This window comes from Myodes glareolus, chromosome 9 (assembly GCF_982192425.1).
Source record: "Myodes glareolus chromosome 9, mMyoGla1.1, whole genome shotgun sequence".
Lineage (NCBI taxonomy): Eukaryota > Metazoa > Chordata > Mammalia > Rodentia > Cricetidae > Myodes > Myodes glareolus.
The window spans coordinates 51,036,729-51,056,487 of record NC_142034.1 but is presented as its reverse complement, the minus strand read 5'-3'; the positions used below and the strand labels follow the sequence as shown (position 1 = coordinate 51,056,487).

The 19,759-nt window shown below is 45.0% G+C and overlaps 2 protein-coding genes across 8 annotated transcripts in view; one reads left to right on the top strand and one right to left on the bottom strand.

Moving 5' to 3' along the window:
• Window positions 1-642: 642 nt before the first annotated feature.
• On the bottom strand, window positions 643-18,505 carry Cyb5d2 (cytochrome b5 domain containing 2). Of its 4 annotated transcripts, XR_007234825.3 has the most exons (6): window positions 17,736-18,263; window positions 12,861-13,001; window positions 9,261-9,335; window positions 5,823-6,009; window positions 4,422-4,617; window positions 1,424-1,563 (listed from the first exon to the last, which is right to left on the bottom strand). XR_007234825.3 is itself a non-coding variant. In XM_085695265.2 (5 exons), exons 1-5 carry the CDS (start codon window positions 18,503-18,505, stop codon window positions 1,350-1,352), a joined length of 819 nt encoding a protein of 272 aa, XP_085551391.1. In that variant the 3' UTR covers window positions 643-1,349. The 4 variants fall into 4 exon arrangements, 3 of the variants coding, with proteins under 3 accessions (XP_085551391.1, XP_048304642.2, XP_048304643.2); XM_085695265.2 differs by lacking the exons at window positions 4,422-4,617; window positions 17,736-18,263 and adding an exon at window positions 18,304-18,505 and having other exon boundaries at window positions 643-1,563; XM_048448685.3 differs by lacking the exon at window positions 4,422-4,617 and having other exon boundaries at window positions 643-1,563; window positions 17,736-18,244.
• The window catches only part of Zzef1 (zinc finger ZZ-type and EF-hand domain containing 1), a 130,451-nt gene continuing 129,195 nt past the window's right edge, over window positions 18,504-19,759 (top strand). For all 4 annotated transcript variants that reach the window (XM_048448684.3, XM_048448682.3, XM_048448683.3 and 1 more), the window contains exon 1: window positions 18,504-18,857. In XM_048448684.3, the coding sequence (XP_048304641.3) occupies window positions 18,504-18,857 (354 nt within the window). The remainder of the gene's footprint in view (window positions 18,858-19,759) is intronic.

The window sequence follows — 19,759 nt, the reverse complement described above, 5'->3', positions numbered from 1 at the left end:
GAGAAGGTTCCTGGAGATGAAGCTTTCAGAGACACAGAAGGAAGCACTGCAGTGTGATCAATGCAGCAAGTGAGGACTTTATAGGGACTGTGCAGGACAGCATGGTCAACAGAGTCAAGAGCAATGAAGATTTAGGGCCTAGGGATGTAGCTCAGTTGGTAAAATACTTGCCTAGCATGCACACAGCTTTGGTTCAATCCCTAGTACTGCATAAACTGAGCATGGTAGCACATGCCTATATATTGAATTCAAGGCTGGCTTGGATACATGAACTCCTATCTCAAAAAGTCAAGTAATTTTTTAAAAAAGTAGCAGAGATCAAAAGAGGTAAGAATTAGCAAGGCATAGTGGCACAGGCCTTTAATCCCAATACTTGGGAGGCAGAGACAGATAGATCCCTGTGAGTTCCATGCCAGCCTGGTCTACCTAGGAGCTTCCAGGACAGCCAGAGATACAGGAGACCCTGTCTCAAAAACTAAAACCGGCAACAACAATAAAGATCAGTAAGAACTGACCCCTGCAGAGAAGAAAGGGGAATTTTCGGCAGTGAATGGGGTTGAGACACCTGGAGCAGAAGCCCCTTTCAAAATGTGTGGTAGTTATAGAAACTCGGGGAGTAGAGAAAAAACTTCACATTAATGATATGAGGGAAGGGAGCTGTTTAATGCACACTTGGGCAGGGGAAATCTGGGTGTGCTCCGTCTGTGTAAGGAAAAAGTTACCTATCCCAGAATCAGCCCATCCCAGTGTATTTTCACATCTCACCGTACCATCCCAGTTCTGATGGAGTCAGTAAATTTAAGTTTTCCTTGGAGTAGAGGTTTTAGAAATGTCACTAAAGTTGACTATTTTGCAAGCTTAGACAATTACCTTGTGACTTAGAACAGTTACCTTGATTCTGCAAGATGCACAGCTTCTTGGGAAATGCCTGCTCCTCTGTTGAGAGTCACAACAGTCTTCTTCTGCTATAGCTCCAAGTACCAGCAGGACTGGCACGATGGGAAGAGCACAAGCTCTGGTTAGGGCAGCAATGAGTTCATGCGAAGTCCCTTGCTGGAGCTCACAGGCTCTCTATCCAGGCAGTTCTATGTTGATCACACTGTGTTCATGAATGTCTGCAGGCTCTGAAGGAAGATGACAGGGGACCAAGGTTCCAAACAGTGACATACCAGGCAGGCTATCAGGCTCTTGTCTCAGTCAATAGAATCGTAACACACGTTTGCAGAGTGAGGCTGGCGTCTGTGACCCTCCTATTTTCGTGCCAGGTGCCTCCTACAGCATAAGCATTAAGGGCTTCCTGGAGATGTAGGGAAGGTTCTCCACGTGTCATCAACACACAGGACACCATCTCAGAGCGGGAAGGAACACGCCATGGCCAGAGGTGAGCAGCCTGTGTATTCTTCCAAGTTGGGATTGTCCAAGTCCCCACGATTTGAGTGTCTAGGGTTGTCTTGCTGGTCACTAGGGGGGCCAGTTGTTCTCACACACACACAGTGGGGCTCTTTGGCCCCTGGCTTATACATCTTCCTGGGGACACCAATCCAGTCTCTGTTCACACCTCCACTAGGGAAAAGGGAAAGGAAGAAACACTTGCAGGGTGTTATGAAAAGGAGATGCCCTTCATTCCACTTCCTCTCTCAACCTGGGCCATAAGCTCTCTTCTTCCTCTGGCTTTCCACACACAATGCTAATACTACCACCTCCAGAAGGAAGCAAGAGTTCGTGTCCCTTGCCTCAGTCCCTTTTCTTTCTCAAGCAGCAACAATGTCACTTCCCTGAACTGGTGGCTAGTGACTGAGAAGTCTCCCTGACTAGTCAGTGAGCAGCCCTGTTCCTCTTTCCTTTACATCCATGCTGAACAGCAACTTCATCTTTGGGCTTGGAGCACTTGATAGGGTGGACCTTGATATTTGTGTGGCAGCAAGCTGTGCTGGCTCTGCATGGATTCAACTCCTGAGATTGCCAGGTTTTAGGGAAGGAGGATCCCAGTCTGCCCCAGCATACCATGGCAACCTCCTATCCTGGGTGAAGAACCTAACTTCATTTGATCTCTGGCAGACTCAGGGGCCTTGCAGAAGGAAAGTGACATTCATGAAACTGACCCTGGGCGCCAGTGCTTAGGACCAGGATCACAGACTGGTGGAGGAAATGGCACTGTTAGAAAACATTTCACTTGTATCTTATCCATGAGCAGAGCTACTTAGGCACCAAAATGACTCCCTTCTCAGTTCAACTGTCCATTCCACCAGTGATTGTTACTCTACACCTGGTCCCTGTTCACAACGCTCCTTTCAGAGATGCACATCAGAAAACAACACTGGGTTGAGACTCAGGAACAGGTCTGGAAGGACTCTGTGGAAAGGCATGGCCTTAGCAATTCAGTCCTGCATACCAGGGAGTTCATGATACAGAAGAATCTTGGGGGAGGGGAGGCTCTCAAGGGGCACAGGAAGCATCTAATTGTGCACCACAGGTTTCTGCACCTCCTACAATTACCAGTGTCCTCTGAGTCTACCTATATCCAGGATTGTGTCCCAAGAAGGACATTCAGATCCCAGACTGTCCTGTTAAGTGGGAGGCTAGGCTCCAAAGGTAACATAAAAACTATGTCTCTGAACATTTTCCTTCCTGAACCTTCACTTTACTCCCCCAAATAAAAGCAGAATGGATGGGTACAGTGGCTATACTTGGAGAAAGCTGGTGGCTTTGACTGTTTGCTCTGCTCACTCAATGGATAGATAGATCCCTGGCAAAAGGCAGCTCTAAGCTGGGTGGTGGTGGCACATGCCTTTAATCCCAGCACTGGTCTATAAGGAGAGTTCCAGGACAGCCAGGACTATTAGAAAAAGAAACCCTATTTTGAACAAACCAGAAAAAAAAAAAAAGATAGCTCTACATAGCTTAGCATGTAGGAATGTGGCCCTCCCCAGTCCTCCTCAATAAGAGCTTGACTGTCAGTTTGATTCTTTGAGTCTGGGACCCTTGTCCAGATTCTGGTTTCCACTGTCACCTTACCAGAGCTAAGGGAGATGTGAGAAAGTAGAGCTGAAGTTTGAATGTGGTTGACCAGATAATTAAAGCAGAAAAGAACATTTGGAATAATTTCTATAGCCCCACTCACTGTACTGTGTTTGAGCAGGAAGAGACTCCTATTCAGCCTGCACTTCCTGGAAATGCTTGGGGTACTAGTGTGTGTGTGTGTGTGTGTTTTAATGGTTTGTTGTTTGTTCGTTCGTTTGTTTATTGTGTATACAACATTTTGCCTCCATGAATGCCCACACGCCAAAGGAGGGCACCAGATCTCATTACAGATGGTGTGAGCCACCAGGTGGTTGCTGGAAATTGAACTCAGGACCTCTGGAAGAGCAGCCAGTGCTCTTAACCCATCTCACCAGTCCCCTGTTGCTTTGCTTCTAATGGTGCTCAGGACTGAACACATGGCCATGTTCTAAGCAAGAGCTCTACCATTAAGCTACACTCTAATCACCACAGTGCTTTAACAACATCTGGAGATATAGCTCAGTTGGCAGAGTACTTGCCTAGTTCGCACAAAGCCCTGAGTTCAAACACTAGTACTGCATAAGCCAAGCATGATGGTGGTGGATGCTGGTAATTCCTGTCTCAGTAGAGGATCCGAAATTCAAGGTCATCCTTGAACAGAGAGTTCAAGGCCAGTCTAGGATTGCCACCTGTGATTGTGTTGTAAAGAAAATAAAAATAAAACAGTACCCAAGGGCATCAGAGAATGGGTCCACCTCCCACACCACTCTCCTGCAGGCAGGAATAATTTGTGCTGACAGACAGGAAACTGAGGACTATCTCTGGCTGAACAAGCAGAAGTGGCCAAGAAACAGTACCTGAGATAGAGAAAGCTCAGCTGTTAAGAGTACACGCTGCTCTTCGAGAGGACTTAAGTTTGGTTCGCTGCGCCCACATTGGCAGCTCACAACATCCTGGAACTCGAGTTCCAGGGGACACACCGCCTTTGGACTCTTGGGCATTTACACTCACATGCACATAGCCATACATACATGATTTTTTGGTTTATCTTTTTATTTTATATGTATAAGTGCTTTATCTGTGTGTATATATGTATACTACTATGTATACTACTATGAGGACCTGACCTTGCAAACTCCACTTTAAAGAAGGGACTTCATCTTAAGCCATATAATGAGCTGGGGGGAGAGGAAATCTCAGCTCCAGAAACGTGCTGTGATAGCAGAAATTTGAACAGATACCCTAAAAATGGTCAATTAAGAAGAAAGGGAGCAGGACCATAAAATTTAACAAGGTCCAGATGTTCTTGGAAGACATTCTGTCCTTGAAGATTCCTTGTCAGTAATTTATGGCTCTTTGTTAGGTTTTCACGCCCAAAAAACTGACCAATGGATTCAGAAACTACCTTATGCAATCCTTACCCAATCCCAAGACGACAGGACTCAAACGCCCCTGGCTCTGGTGTTCCCCCTTTAAGTTAGTTTGTCCCTTCTGTGGGTTTAGGGCTGCACTTCCCTCACCCACTGCGTTGGTGTGGTGGAGGTGTGGTCCAAACTCGAGGCCAGCTTGGTCTACAAGAGCTAGTTCCAGGATAGGCTCCAAAGCTACAGAGAAACTCTGTCTCAAAACAAACAAACAAACAAAAACCCTCATGTAATTTGCATCGGAAATCTGGCTCCATGAATTTATTTGGGGACCAGAAACTTGGACATAACACTACATGTGTTCCTGATGCCTATAGACGTCTAAAGAGGGCATCAGACCCCCTGGCATTGGAGTTATGGATGGCTGCGAGCCATCAGTGGGTGCCAGGTCCTCTGTAGGAGTAACAAGTGCTCTTAAGCATTAAGCCATCTCTCCAACCCCGTATATACACAATTAAAAATAAAAAAAAATCATGAAAATTTATGGGTCACAAAGAAGGCCCAGCAGTTAAGAGTACTAGCTACTTTTACAGAGGACCTGGGTTAGATTCTTAGCATCCACATGGCTGCTTACAACTGTCTATAACTTTAGTTCTTGGAAATTCAATGTCCTTTTCTGGCCTCCGCAGGTAACTGCATATACAAACATACACAGACATTCCCACATACACATTAAATAAACTGAATTTTAAAAAAGAAAAGAAATAGTACCTGCGCCATTCAAGTACCAGACCAGCATTTCTCCTTTAGTAGGATCTCTGGGAGACTGAGAGGTGAGGAAGAGGTCCAGGTCTCATGCATTTCTCAACACTAGGTTTTCATTTGGTTACTAAAGGTTCTACTATCGGGATTTTTCTTTAATTCTCCATCTCGTGGTTTGAATATGACATGTTCCCAATAGGTTCATATATTTGAATACTTGGTCCCCAGCTGCTAGAGCAGTTTGGGGAGGTTGTAGAACCTTTGATACTAAGACCTACCTAGAAGTTACTAGCTGGGGCAGGCTTAAAGGTTATTTCTGCTTCTGGTTCTGCAACAAACTCAGCTTTCCCATTTACAATGATATGAGACCTGATAGCTATACATCTCAATGGCCACAGACTAAGCTGCTCTACCATGCTTTCCCTGCCATGGTGGACTGTACTCTCTACAACCATAAAACTGGTTAAATCTTTCTCCCTTTATGCTTCTTTCAGGTATTTTTATCACAATAAGGAAACAGATATAACTTAGAAGACCTAACATGCATAGCACATGTAAGTTCCCTAGCTTAGCAGTCAATTCTGGATTCCCTGAATAATAAACAAACAAACAAACAAATAAATAAATAAATAATAAAAGGATGGCTTAGAAGATGGATTCAGGAGAGGTGGAAGAGCAGAAAGGTAGCCTGCTTACCTCTTTTGGGAGCACCAGACTCGGCTACCCTTGGTGGAGCTCCACTCGGCATTACATGGAGGGAACTTGTGCTTTTCTCTCCGTTGCTGTTCATTTGCCTCCATGCCTTTAGTTACCATGGCCTCTACCTGTGTTAGTTCTGAAGTGGGCAGCCCATCCTCTCTGTAGAACCTTCCTACCAATCTCCCTAGGATAACAAGGAAAAAGGTCAAGAGAGGATAAGTCAAATAAACCCTTTCTCCCCAAGTTCCTTGTGGGCATGGTGTTTTATCACATCAACAGGAACCCTAAAACAGAAACTGACACCAAAATCATGGAATATTGCTATGACAGACCTGGCCAGTTGTTTTTGGGAGGACTGTAGAAGGACTTTGGAACTCTGGGCTAAAAAAGTCATTGAGCATTCAAAACTTGTTCTATGGGAGCTTGGAAGATAAGAGTGTTGAGAGAAATGAAGATAATGGAGAACTTGCTTGTGAAGTTCCAGAGTCACTTAAAGACTCTATCAAGGGGGCTGGAGAGATGGCTCAGCGGTCTTCCAGAGGTCCTTAGTTCAGGCAGCTAACAACCATCTGTAATGAGATCTGGTGTTCTTTTACTGGCCTGCAGACAAAACACTGTATATATAATAAATAAATAAATAAATAGGAAAGACTATCAAGGCCATTTACTATTTTGAGTTTAGAATCTGTGGTTCTGGTTAACTAGAGCTAAAGAGTCAGCTAGCTGCCAATATGGAAATGATCAAGCTTTTATCACTATCAGATAACATCACTTCCCTAAGAACAGAACAGAATCATGAGGGTGTTTAGGGGAACACTAAGTATTTAGTAAATGCTGGGTGAGCATACAGTTTATTAGTTCAAATTTTTCTGGGTCTATGTCAAATTGCTTTGTCTTAAAGAACTATTTAGTTAGTTAGACCACCCAGACTGACCCATGCTTTCTCCTCTACCACTTTCTTCTGATTCAGTCTTTAGTGGATATTCATTTTTAAATTAGCTTTCCAAATTTCTTAATATTTAAGCTATGAAAGCAACTACCAAGTGGTTGCAACTTACAGGCAGCACAAAAAAAGGTTCAGTTCTCTGTGAGTACCGTGGCTTGCCGTGTAGTCCTGAGGCGTAAAAGGTCTCTTAAAAGGCATCATTTTCAGTCAGGCAGTAGTGGCGCACGCCTTTAATCCCAGCATTTAGGAGGCAGAGATAGGCGATCTCTGTGAGTTTGAGGACAGCCTGGTCTACGAGAGTGAGTTCCAGGACAGGCTCCAAAACTACAGAGAAACCCTGTCTCGGAAAAACCAAGAAAAAAAGAAAAAAAGGGGGGGGCACCACCTTCCTGGATGGAGGGAGCCCCAGAAAACATTTCAAGGAGCTTTGATCAAGATGGAGGTAGTGCGGTTCACTATCCCAGCTGTGTGGGTCTAACATCTATAGTTAATTCCTGAGAACTGAGCTGAACTGAGCTGAACTGAGGTTCCAATGGAAAGTCCTAGACTCCATTCATACTCTCAAGTACCACTCACCCCCTTATTTTCACCAATTTTCTTGCAGTGACCTTAAATTAGAAATGTCTTCTATATGGGGGCTGGAAAGATGGCTCAGCGGCTAAGAGCATTGCCTGTTCTTCCAAAGGTCCTGAGTTCAATTCCCAGCAACCACATGGTGGCTCACAACCATCTGTAATGAGGCCTGGTGCCCTCTTCTGGACTGAAGAAAGAATACTGTATACATCATAAGCAAATAAATAAATATTTTTTTAAAAAAAAGAAATGCCTTCTATAGGCTTAGGCATTTGAACACTTGGTTCCTAGTTGGTGGTGCTACTTGGAAGGTAGTATAGACTTGCTAAAGAAAGTGTGTTGCGGGGGCGGGGCTGGAGAGATGGCTCAGTGGTTAAGAGCATTGCCTGCTCTTCCAAAGGTCCTGATTTCAATTCCCAGCAACCACGTGGTGACTCTCAACCATCTGTAATGAGGTCTGGTGCCCTCTTCTGGCCTGTAGGCATACATGCAGACAGAATACTGTATACATAATATAGAAAGTGTGTCGCTGAGGGCAGAGAGATTTGAGTACTACTTATACCTCTGCTGCCCTTCCAGTTCACACCCTCTCTCTGATCTGTGATTATACCTAAAAATGTGATCTCGAAGCTTCCTGATTAATGGCCTGACATTATGGACTTTCTTTCTCGAACCACTAGGCCCAAATAAAGTTGCCTTGGTCCTGATAATTTATCACAGCAACAGAAACTAATATATCCCTCAGGCCATCTATGTCAAGAGCAGTGGATCTCTCCTGATCCCTTCCCATTCAGATGTGCACTTCCCTTCATTCGTGGCTAATGGGTAAATCCTGTCAGTTCTCTGAAGTATATTTTGATTCTGTTCATTCCTGTTGATTTTCACTGCTGCCACCTTATTCAAAACACAGAGTAAGACAAGCAGCCTTCCTGGTCTGGTCTGAATCTCAAGCTTTCCTATAGTACTTCCTCCACAAAGCATCTGGGGCATTTCCCACCTAGTGCTCAGACCAGAACTAGGGTTCCACGCATGGTAAGTGTGTGTTTTACCACTAAGGCATGTCCTTACCTAATAACCTTGAGTTTATTTCAAGACAGGGCCTCACTCTCTAGCCTACGCTAGCCTGAGGCTTTTGACTCTCCTGACTCAGTTTTGCAAATTTAATGATGCTCTTTTTACTTTTTAATTTTTATGTGTGTGAGTGTTTTGACTGAACCTTTATCTGTGCACTACATGCATTATGCCCAGTGGGGATCAGAAGAGGGTGTTAGATCCCACGGAACCAGAGGTACAGATGACTGTGACCTACCGTGTGCTATTGGGAGCTGAATCTAATAGAAGAGGAGCCAGTGTTGTTAACTAACTGAGCCGTCTATCTCTCCAGCTCCTTGAGTACTCTTTTTCAACATAAATCGTTCATCACTGCTATCCCGACTAAAACCCTCTGGGAGCTACTCCAAGCACAAAAGAAAATGCAAACTTCTTACACAGGCCTCCAGGTCCCACCAGCCGTCTGGCTGTCCACTCTGCTTCTTTCTAAGTCACTTGCTCCCTCATTCCTGTGGGCTCCCACACGTACTCGACCAGGCTTTGCTGATACCCACCTCAGGCACCACTGCTTCCTCAGCCTGCTGCACTTCCCAAATCTCAGTATGGCTACCCTTCCTTCTGCTAGGTTCCATTTTGCTGTATTCAGCTCCAAGAAATCTCCCTTGGCTACCAGCTCCAAAGGTAACTCAAGCCCCCAGCATGCATCCATGGTTTTATTCACAGTCCTGTATTGAGATGTCAAAGTATCTTGTGAGGCCCAGTACTCAAAACAGCTTCTACAGAGCATCTGTTTTAAATATGTGCTACATGAATAGATCAAGAATCAGGACCTTAGTGCCAGATTAGAAGTCTTTAGGTTGGCTTACCACAAAACTTTTTGGGTACACAGGGCTTTGTATGGCACGGGATGAGTCTATCTTGCTGAATATTAGACATGGTATCTAAAGAGAGAATAGCAGGAGCAGAGGCAGAGTTTTAGATGCTGTATTATGAGAACAGACTTAGCAGCTAGGTCTCAGTGTGTGTCTAGATCATAATAAAAGTTGCATTTTTCCTTGAGGTTCAGCTGAGCAACTACGATGATAGCTTCTTAACTGTGTTGAAGTCAATACGCACCTTGGAAATTTGTCTTTACCCTCTGATGTCCCTGAAAGTCTTAGAGGTCCCCATGTCAAAGCTTTGGCAGGAATTGCACTGAACACACTCCTGTGTTGTGGAATATTTGTACACTGTGTGAAGAGGTAGTATTGGGATTGGTGTAATAAAGAGATGAATGGCCAATAGCTAGGCAAGAAAAGGTTAAGTGGGACTTCTGGGGACAGAGAGGACTCTGGAAAGGACAGAGATGCCAGGAGACACTGAGAGGAAACAGGAGGTACAAGATGGAAGAGAGGTAATGCCACATGATAGAACACAGATTAATATAAATGGGTTAAGTTTTAAGAGCTAGTTAGGAACAAGCCTTAGCTATGGACTGAGCTTTCATAATTAATAAGAAGTCTCTGTGTCATTATTTATGAGCTGGTGGCCCAAAGGAATATCCAACTACATTCCTGAGGCTCTGCAGCACAATGAGGATCACAACTGCAATACTACTTACAGTTGTTTGAGTGTATCCTGACTAACTGAAACTCTCCCCGTGGGCATTCCAACCACGCATCCCCACCACATTCCCCATTGTTACTGTGATGTACTCATTCCCAAGAACATCAGGAGAACTTCTAGTCTGCTTGCCACCAAAAGCCAGTTCCTGGTGTTTGGTATGGCATCCTTTGTTAAGTCTTAGGATTCCATTCTTACTCCTCTTTGCCGCTTTCTTTTTTATTGGATAGATATAAGATTTTATTTCAGAAGAAAATAGTCTTGAAAACAGAAATGTCTTATAATAAAATTGTTACTAAACATCCAAAGTAAAAACAAAACAAAAAAATTATCCCAGGCTTGGTGGCTCACATCTTTAATCCCAGGACTCAGGAAGCAGAGGCAGGCAGATCTCAGAGTACAACATCAGCCTGGGCAACACAGTCAGACACTGTATCAAACAAAACAAATAAAAAACCCAAGCAAACAAACAAACAAAACCCAAGCTGGACATAGTGGTACATGCTTATGGAGTCCTACTGCATGGGTGTTGTGAGATATTTGTACACTGTGTGAGGATGTACTGCTGTGAGTGGTATAATAAAAAGCAGAATGGCCAATTGCTAGGCAGGAGGTATAGGTGGGACTTCCAGGCAGAGAGAGAGAGAAAGTGGGGGAGGAGAAATTTCTAGAAATCACGAGCTCACCAGCAGACCTGGAGCAAGTTGGAAGTGCTATACTAAGAGGTAACTGAGTCATGTGGCAAAATGTAAATAAAAAATATGGGTTAATTAAGTTATAAGAGCTAGTTGGGGAAAAGCCTAAGCTAAGGCCAAGCTTTTATAACTAATAAAAAGTTTCTGAGTCGAGCCAGGCGGTGGTGGCGCACGCCTTTAATCCCAGCACTTGGGAGGCAGAGGCAGGTGGATCTCTGTGAGTGCGAGGCCAGCCTGGTCTACAGAGTGAATTCCAGGACAGGCTCGAAAGCTACAGAGAAACCCTGTCTCGGGAAAAAAAAAAGTTTCTGAGTCACTATTTGTGGGCTGGCGGTCCAAAGATAGTCTGACAAGAAAGCCTGCTGCTACATTTAGGACACTTAATCCAGAATCAGGACTTCAATGCCAACATCAGCTACGCAACAAGTTTGAGGCCAGCCTGGGTTCTATGAGACCTTGTTTCAAAAACCAAGAAAAATAAAAACATAAAACAAAACCTCACCATAAAACATCAGCTAGGCCTCAAGAATAACTATGACCCATTTGAGCATAAGTGAAGCTGAATATGATTATTTCTTTCTTTCTTGATTTGTTCACTTTTATTTTCTATGCAGTGGTGTTTTGCCTGCAGGTACATCTGTGTGAGAGTGTACTTTGGAGTTAGTGGTGAGCTGCATGTGGACGCTGGGAAAGTCCAGTTCTTTCTTTTTTGATTTATTTACTTTTAAATCATTTCTGATAAAGGCTGAAAGTAGAAACAAAGCCTAACCCTAGCTGGTCACAAGCAGTCAAACAACTTAGGACTCTATGACCAGGGACTTTCCAACAAGCTAACAGAATTAAAAAAGAAGCTTGGTCTGTAGGGCTGCTTGCCCAGCATGTAGGACTTCATTAGGTCAGCAACACTTCAGCTGTCACCTGGCAACATCATGGAGAACAGGAAGAAACAAGTGCACCGAGTACAGAGGAAGCATCTAGGACAGACTAAGGGAAAACAAGGAAAGGTGTGTGTAAATGTGGGAAGAGGAAGAGCAACGGTGGATGACAATGAGGAACAAAAGAGAGTGGAATGGAAAGGCGCTCACTTCGGACCTTATAAAATCAGAGCTTGAACAACTGGATATTGAGTAGAGGAGTTAAGAAAAATACCATGATTCTCAGAATAAGAAGCCCAAGCAGTAATGAAAGCAAGCCTTTAGAGGCATCAGGGGCAGTAAATTCTAACCTAGACTTGTTCCAATGGTAAAAGGACAGTGGTATCTGCAAGAAGTCAATCATGCCCACGTGGAGTTCCATGAGAGGTGGGGCTACACAGGTGAAAGGATTGGCCTCAGCCATCCTAGCTTTTTGGTGCTTAGGAAAGACTGTAGTGATCAATGTCTGTCAGTTGTCTGCTCATTTAGAGTTGTGTTCCCTCATGTACCATCAGTAAGCAACAAGTGCAGGACAACACACAACTGGCATTAATTCAGGACATGGAGGTAGTAGGATCAGGAACTCAATGCAAGCCTGATCTACATAGTGAGTTTGAGACCAGTTAGGCCACAAGAAACCCGGAATGAATGAATAAATAAATAAATGCATGATGAGCATAACTTCTATCTCAGAAACAGTTCACTCCGGATATGTGCTTCATCAGCGAGCAATCAAAGGGAAGCATCAGAACCACACACATGTGGCTTCAAGGCATCCTAACTGTACTGGAGCCACAGGGAGGCTGTCTCTTCACATCCAACACAGACGACATTGACTGAGGGCACTGACATCACAGTACAAGGCCTGGCAATCCTCTCCCAAGATTACCCACAACTTCATCTTCTTCTGGGTATTACTCCTGCACTAACAGCAAGAATTTAACATGAAAAACCCAGGCTGGTTTCAAATTTTTATTTTAAACCCAGTTCCTAAAGAATCCAGGTACTTGGACCTGGAGGGAGGGGGGAGGAACTTGAACTTCCCACAGGGCAGGAAACCCTGACTGCTCTTAGGGATGGAGAGGGAGGAGGAGAGGGAGTGGGGGGAGTGGGAGGGTGTTGGGAGGAGGGGCGGAAATGGAAACTTTTATAAATTAATAAACTTTTATAGATTAAAAAAAAAGAATCCAGGTACTCTGAGAAACATGGCAAAATAACCAACTGAAATCTATAGCAATGGTCAAGGACTACATACCGACAAATACATAATTTTTCTCGTAGAATGAAAGCCAATTGTGAAGTATCAGTATCTCAGAGGAGGACAAGCCAGTGACATCATCCACGAGGCCAGCTTCAGAATAGTCTCCTGTCACAAAGGCTCTGGATGCATCCCGGCCTTTAGGAAAGAAGTTACCAAAGATTCGGTTATAAATCACAATTATTGTACCAAGTAAAACTTCCACTTTTTTTGTTTTGTTTTTCAAGACAGGGTTTCTTTGTGTAGCCCTGGCTGTCCAGGAACTCACTCTGTACACAAGGTTGGCTTTGGACTCAGAGATCCGACTGCCCCTGCCTCTCAAGTGCTGGGATTAAAGATGTGCCACCACCATCCTGCAAAACTTCTGTTTTCTTTAAAAGCATGTACAAACAACCCCTAGGCTTCACTCCCAGGGACTCCTGGACCAGGGACGTGGATTTTTGGCAACTGTTATCCACTTGTTTTGTTTGTTTTTGAGACAGGGTCTTATTCTGTAATTTGGTTTGGTCTAGAGCTTGATATGGAGACCAGAGCTGGCCTGATCTCACAGAGACCTGCCTGCCTTCCAAGTTCTGGGAATAAAAGTGTGCACTACCACATCTGACCCATCGGTTTTTAATTTCAATGTTGATAAAACTCAAAATGATAACTTCTGGCTTCCATGATACTCCACACCTGGTTTTCCCAGCACCTCACTGTTTAGCTATAGGGATCAATTATTATCTGCACCTTCTCACTTGATTATTTTATCTTATCCACCCATGTGGTTTCAGATCCCCCATCTAAACTATACATTTAGCCCAGGCGTTTCCTGAGCACTAAACATGCACATCCAACTTCTACTCAATGTCACTTAGCTGTCTCACAGCCATCACAAGTTCAAAAAGCCTATCTCGAGATATTGATCATCAGCTGCAGGAAATGGTCATTTAATCTTATCCAGCGTTCCTTATCAACCCGTTGCCCCATCTATAAATGCAGGCTTGATATCTCTTTTATCCCTCCCATCTAATTATTGCCAGAGTATATTATTCCTAAATTTCTGTATTCATGCACTGTTTCTACCTGCTACAAAACAATCCCAGTCTGCCACCATCTCTCAGGTGAACTACCACTGAGGTCCTAGTGGGACCACATTTCATCCTACCAAACTACTCTCCAGGTAACATTCAGACTAGTATTTTATTATTATAAACTCTCTCTGTGTGTATCTGTATATATGCCACATGTGTATGCATATCTGTGTGTCTGTGCTTAAATGTGTAAGGGGGCCTGAAGAGGGTATTGGTCTCTTGAAGTTGAAACAGCAGGCAGTTGTGAATCATCCAACATTGGTGTTAAGATCTGAATTCAAGGGCTCTGGAAAAACAGCAAGCACTCTTAACTTATTGTCTCTAGCAATAGACTGTTTTTTATTGATTTTGTTTTTTGAGACAGGGTCTTACTATGTAGCTCTAGCTGGCCTAGAACTCAGACACTGGCCTACCTGTCTCTGAGTACTGGTGTTAAAGATGTGTGCCATTATGCCCAGCTCCCTAGACTGATAATTTGTTTTTTGATTTTTCAAGACAGGGTTTCTCTGTGTAACCCTAGCTGTCCTGGAACTTGCTCTGTAGACCAGAGTGACTTTGAACTCAGAGATCTGCTTGTCTCTGCCATCCAAGTGCCAGGATTAAAGGCATATGCCACCTCATCTGGCTCTAAACAAAGAATACTTGGCGCTGGACAGTGGAGACACATGCCTGTAATCCCAGTACTCAGGAGGCAGTTGGAGGAAGATCTCTGTGAGTTTGATGTCAGCCTGGTTTACAGAGCAAGTTCCAGGACAGCCAGGGCTACACAGAGAAACCCTGTCTTGAAAAACAAAACAAAATAACAACAAAAAAAAAAAGAAAGAAAGAAAGAAAAAGAAAAATCACCAAGTCATTTTCTGCTAAAATCCTCAGTGAGTCCCTCTGCCTTATGAGAATATCCAAAATCCTTAACTCAGTAGCATTTGCCACCAACCTTATCTAGTTACTTTGTCCACTGCTCATTGCATTGTCTTCCTCTCTGATTAGGTTAGAGGGTCTGGTAAAACTTACTTTTTCCTTTTAAAACATATTACAAAACAGGGCTTTAGTAAGAGATGATTCAGCCAATAAAAGTACTTGCTTTGCAAATGTGCAGACCTGAGTTTGGATTCCTGGCACCCAGTTAGAAATTAAGTCACAGCAGTGCATGCTCATCATCTAAGCACTGGAGAGGTAGAGGAGATGGCACTTTAACCCCACTAGGGTGGCTACAATAAAAAGACATTAGGAGTCAGGGTTTCTGTGCATTCAGTGACAGCTTGGGCTACAAAATGAGACTTCATCTAAAAATGGAGTAGGGGAGAAACTGGGGACATATTTTAGCAATAAAATACTTGCTTAGCATGTATGGTACCTAATATTAGAAAAGAAAACAAAGCTTTTAACAAGTTTTGGCAAGGATGTGTGGGGAAACTGAAACTCAAACGTATTCCTTGGGGGACTATACAGTGGTGCAGAGACATTAAAGGGAATTTGGCCATTTCCCAAAAGTTAATAATCACCATGTGAGACAGCAAATCCACATCTAGATACATACTAAGGAAACTGACAACATATTCACCAACGTTAATACTAGAGATCGCTATAAAGGTGAAAACAGGGCCAGCAGGATACAAATGCTGGTTGTCCAAGTATGACAACTGGAGTCTAACCACCGGAGCAGAGGTATAAAAGCCAAATGCAGTGGCGTGCATCTGTAACCCCTATACTCCCACTGCAAGGACAGAGATAGAGGCAGGAACTGACTCCAAATATTCTTCTGAACTTCGTATGTCCAACCTGTGGCACACACATACTGTAAGCATATACAATGAGCAAACAAAATTCTTAAAGTGGGAATAACTCAAAAGTCTATCAAATGCAGTATTTAAACATGCAATTATTATTTGGTCATAAAAAAGAATGAGCGCTCAGTGTGGTGGCAAAAGCCTTTAATCTTTGTGAGTTCCAGGCCAACCAGGGCAATGTAGTAAGATCCAGTCCTAAAAAAAAAAAAAAAAAAAAAAAGCATTGGCCAGATGATGATAAACTACAGATGAACCTCAAAACTCAAATCTCTAAGCTGAGTAAAAGCCAGACTTAAAAAGAACATGTGTCAGGTGTGTGATTCTACTTACAGAAGGGGCAAATCAGTAGGAGCAGAATGTACACAGGAATTGCCAGGGGCTGTGGGGAGGTAGAGAATGGAGAGGGGTTGTTGATGGGTAGTTTCCTTTGAGGAAGAGCAAAATGTTGTGAAATTAGATGGTGATGTTATACTTGTACACTTTAAAATAAGTTTCTGTGATAATTATAACTCAAAAATAAAAATACTGACTGCATAAGTGAACACGTCTGCTTTCCTAATAGACTGTATGACAGTCAGAGACATCTTGGATTCTTCAGCACCTGGCCAAGGTAGGACCCATGGTAGTGGTCAATAAATGGAGGTCATATATTGTATACCCAGGACTCAACAGATACTAGCACATACTGTATAAGGATCATCCCAGAGGTGGAAGTGTTATGCCAACACTTGTGCATACATCCACGACAGCGGTGTCAGATGGAGGTAGGACAGAGGCCGCACGTGCACTCAACTGGCAAGAAGAAAAGGAAAACAGGCCTGGATTCCAGACCAGCTTTGCTTCCACCTCTCTCTGACCTGGGTAGGTCCCTTGCTCTTCTGGGCTGTTTGACATCTAGAGAAGGAACTGAGTGATCTGTAATTAAATGCAGCTTCCTAATTCTCCTAAATGATGAGTGGACAGCTTGAAATTTGTATCAACCCTTAGACTTGCCCTGCATTTTTCTTCCCCAAACAAAGTGAGAGGAAGTTTCTTTGGCTAGAAAAGCAACATCTTTAAAATTACTAGGCACTGGAGAGCTGGCTCAGTGGTTAAGAGCAGCGGCTGCTCTCCCAGATGGCCCAGGCTCCCAGCACCCTTAATGCACATCACAACCATCTACACCTCCAGGTCCAGGGGATTCGAAAGCCTCCTCTGGCCTCCCTGAGCACCAGGCACACAGGTGGCTCAGTGATGTACAAGCAGGTAAAACACTCACACAAAAAATTTAAAGACAAATTTAAACATTAGGCTGGAAGTTCCACCCATATCTTCTAAATGACATTTTTCAGACCCCTCAATTGTTAAAAGGAGGGAGGGAGGGAGGGCACAGAATGAAATTATTTTGATAAATGTTCTTAGGAGGGCTAACATACGCAATTTTATTCTAAGTTTTGTTTCGTCTTGTTTTTGAGCCAGCCTGGCCATAAATTCCTGGCTCAGCGAATCTTCCGAGCTCAAGGACTCCTCCTGTCTCAGTCACTCCAATACCCAGGACCACAAAATACCACCACTTCTGGCTTACTGTAGGTATTAAAAAGACTATACGGATTAGTGTACTCTAACTTCATTTCTCCCCGTCCCCCCTTTCATAATCTTTTAAAAAAAGCAGACAAGTGTATGGACTAGAACCAAAAACGACCCAAATACTGTTTGTCATTTTAGGGGAACCGGGGTGGGCGAAGCAAAGGTTATTTCGGATCACTCTAAAGTGACTGAAAGCACGGGAGCTCTACAGTCCAGGTAGACTTATGAATGTACCCAGGAACTAACGAGACACATCTTTCTCTAAATCAGTCACACAAAGCGTGCGGGCACGTAACTAGCCGAGCCGCAAACCAGGACCGTGCAGCCGTGTCCTTGCCGCCGCAGCCGTCTGAGGAATGTATAGTGCCCGAGCGCAGATGGATAACCTAATGGATAAATGCAGGACGTTTACGCAGGAGGAAAAGGTGGGAGAGCCTCGCTGATACCTGCGAAGCCGCTATAGTGTGCCCCAGGCTCGTAGTGCCCCCGGCCTGAGGACACGTCGTAGACGCGGCCGAGCAACGCCAAGTACAGACCCGGGTCCCCTGGGCCACCGCGATAGCGGGCTAGCTCCTCGGGTACGAAGAGGCGAAGGCCAGAGGGGGGACCCTCTAGACCCCACCAGTCCATCAACCACACGGCCATGACCGCCGCCGCCGCCGCGACCAGGCTCAGCACCACGCCAAGCCCACATAGCCTGAGCATCTAACCGGCAGCACACAAGCAGCCGCTTCCGAAGTGGCCACCTATTTAACCACAACTAAGATGGCGGAGACGCCGGCCGTGACGTCACAGCGCGACGCTCCACAAGCTTCAGAGTAAAGTTCACTTCTCGGCTCCGACTCTTTTTCGTCCTTTTTTCCCAACATAGCTTGAGAACCTGAACCGTGGAGAAGAAAGTGGAACTGCACTGAAAGACCGCCTTGGCGTACAAGTTATTCGCCCTCAACAAAGATGGCGGCAAAGGAGACTAGACGTTGACTAATCCATAGCAGGCGTGCTCTAAGGCCTCACCTAGCTGTCGTGAGATGGCAGAATCCGCTTGACGGCTCCGTTGCGACATCAGGCCTCGCTCGACGGCCAGGAAGCCGGAAGTCGCTGCCGCCGCCGTCGTCCCCACCCCGTCCCCGCCCGCCTGGGGCTGTCGGAGGTTGACAGGTCGTGGCTGGGAGGCGGCGGCGGCAGCACCTCCGAGCACCCAAGACGGAGGCCCCATGGGGAACGCTCCGAGTAACAGCAGCGAAGACGAAGCGGCGGCTGCCGGGGCTGAGGGCTGGAGCCCACATCAGGACTGGGCTGCCGACTCCGGCACGACCCCCGGTCCCGGCCCCGCGGCCGCGGCACTGCCTCCCGCCGCTGCACTACTGGAGCCCGCCCGGCTTCGAGAGGCTGCGGCTGCGTTGCGGCCCGCACCTCCCTGCGAATCGCTGGTGTCGAGGCACCACGGCGCGCTGTTGCGCTGGCTGGAAGAGCGGCTGGGCCGCGGTGAAGAATCTGTCACCCTGGAGCAGTTCCGGGAGTTGCTGGAAGCTCGCGGCGCTGGCTGTTCCGGCGAGCAGTTTGAAGAGGTCAGGGTGGACTGGCGAATGATGGCTTGGGGGCAGGGTGGTCGCCGATAAGGTCGTGAAGAGGTGGGCGGTTGCTTTGCGGAGGCCAGCCAGGAAGTCACTGGGTCCTCAGGTTCTTAGAATGGAAGCATGGGGTTGCCCGAACCCATTCGGAGTGCATCACTCTGGCCTTTTGCTACGTCTCTCACCTTTACTAGAGGTGTGGAAAGTCCAGGCTACGTTGGCTTTGCTCCAAAAAGAGGAACGAGCAGAAATGTCTCTGCTTGTGGTAGGCCGACATTTGTGCCGTTGACAGACAGGCTTAGTTGTTTGCTGGAGGTTATCAGGGTATAAGACAATTACGAGAAAGGATGTGCAAAGATCAAGGGAGTGGCCTTAAAAACCATTTGTTTTACTGGCTTGTACAGATCTTTCAGAGAACAATCTGAGTCCAGTCTTGAAGGAGGGTATCGATACACTGAAAAGACTCTATGAGCCATCCTCGTCTATAAAATACTACTTTCTCCAAGTACACACTTGATTTTAGATTGTTGAAGAACTTCTTACAGACTCATTTAAACCCTTATGAGACCTAAAGTTGACAGAGAAGCATTATATTTCTTGTACGTGTGCAGTTTCTCCCCATATCTGTACTGAACCCTTCGGTTTAGGATTTGGAAAAGACTGACCCAGAATTACCCTGTAAATCATTTCATTGGCAAAGTTGAGACCATCATACAAACCTCTTTTTTTCCTCTTATGTTCCTATTACCCTGTTCGTTGAAGCCTTATTAAGTCCACAATGTTAGAACAAAAAGGTTTTTAAGTGAGTAAGCCATGTAAAATCGTCAGTCATTGATTGGTTAGTTTGTAGAGCAAGAAACCAACCATCACATGTAGCATCATTATAAAATTCTGTTTGC

Coding starts and splice junctions, on each gene's coding strand:
- Cyb5d2 (XM_048448685.3), bottom strand. CDS start 17,994: ATGCTCAGGCTATGTGGGCTTGGCGTGGTGCTGAGCCTGGTCGCGGCG. Junction 13,002..17,735: donor ACACTATAGCGGCTTCGCAG/GTATCAGCGAGG, acceptor TCTTTCCTAAAG/GCCGGGATGCATCCAGAGCC. Junction 9,336..12,860: donor GAAAAATTATGTATTTGTCG/GTATGTAGTCCT, acceptor TTCTCTCTTTAG/ATACCATGTCTAATATTCAG.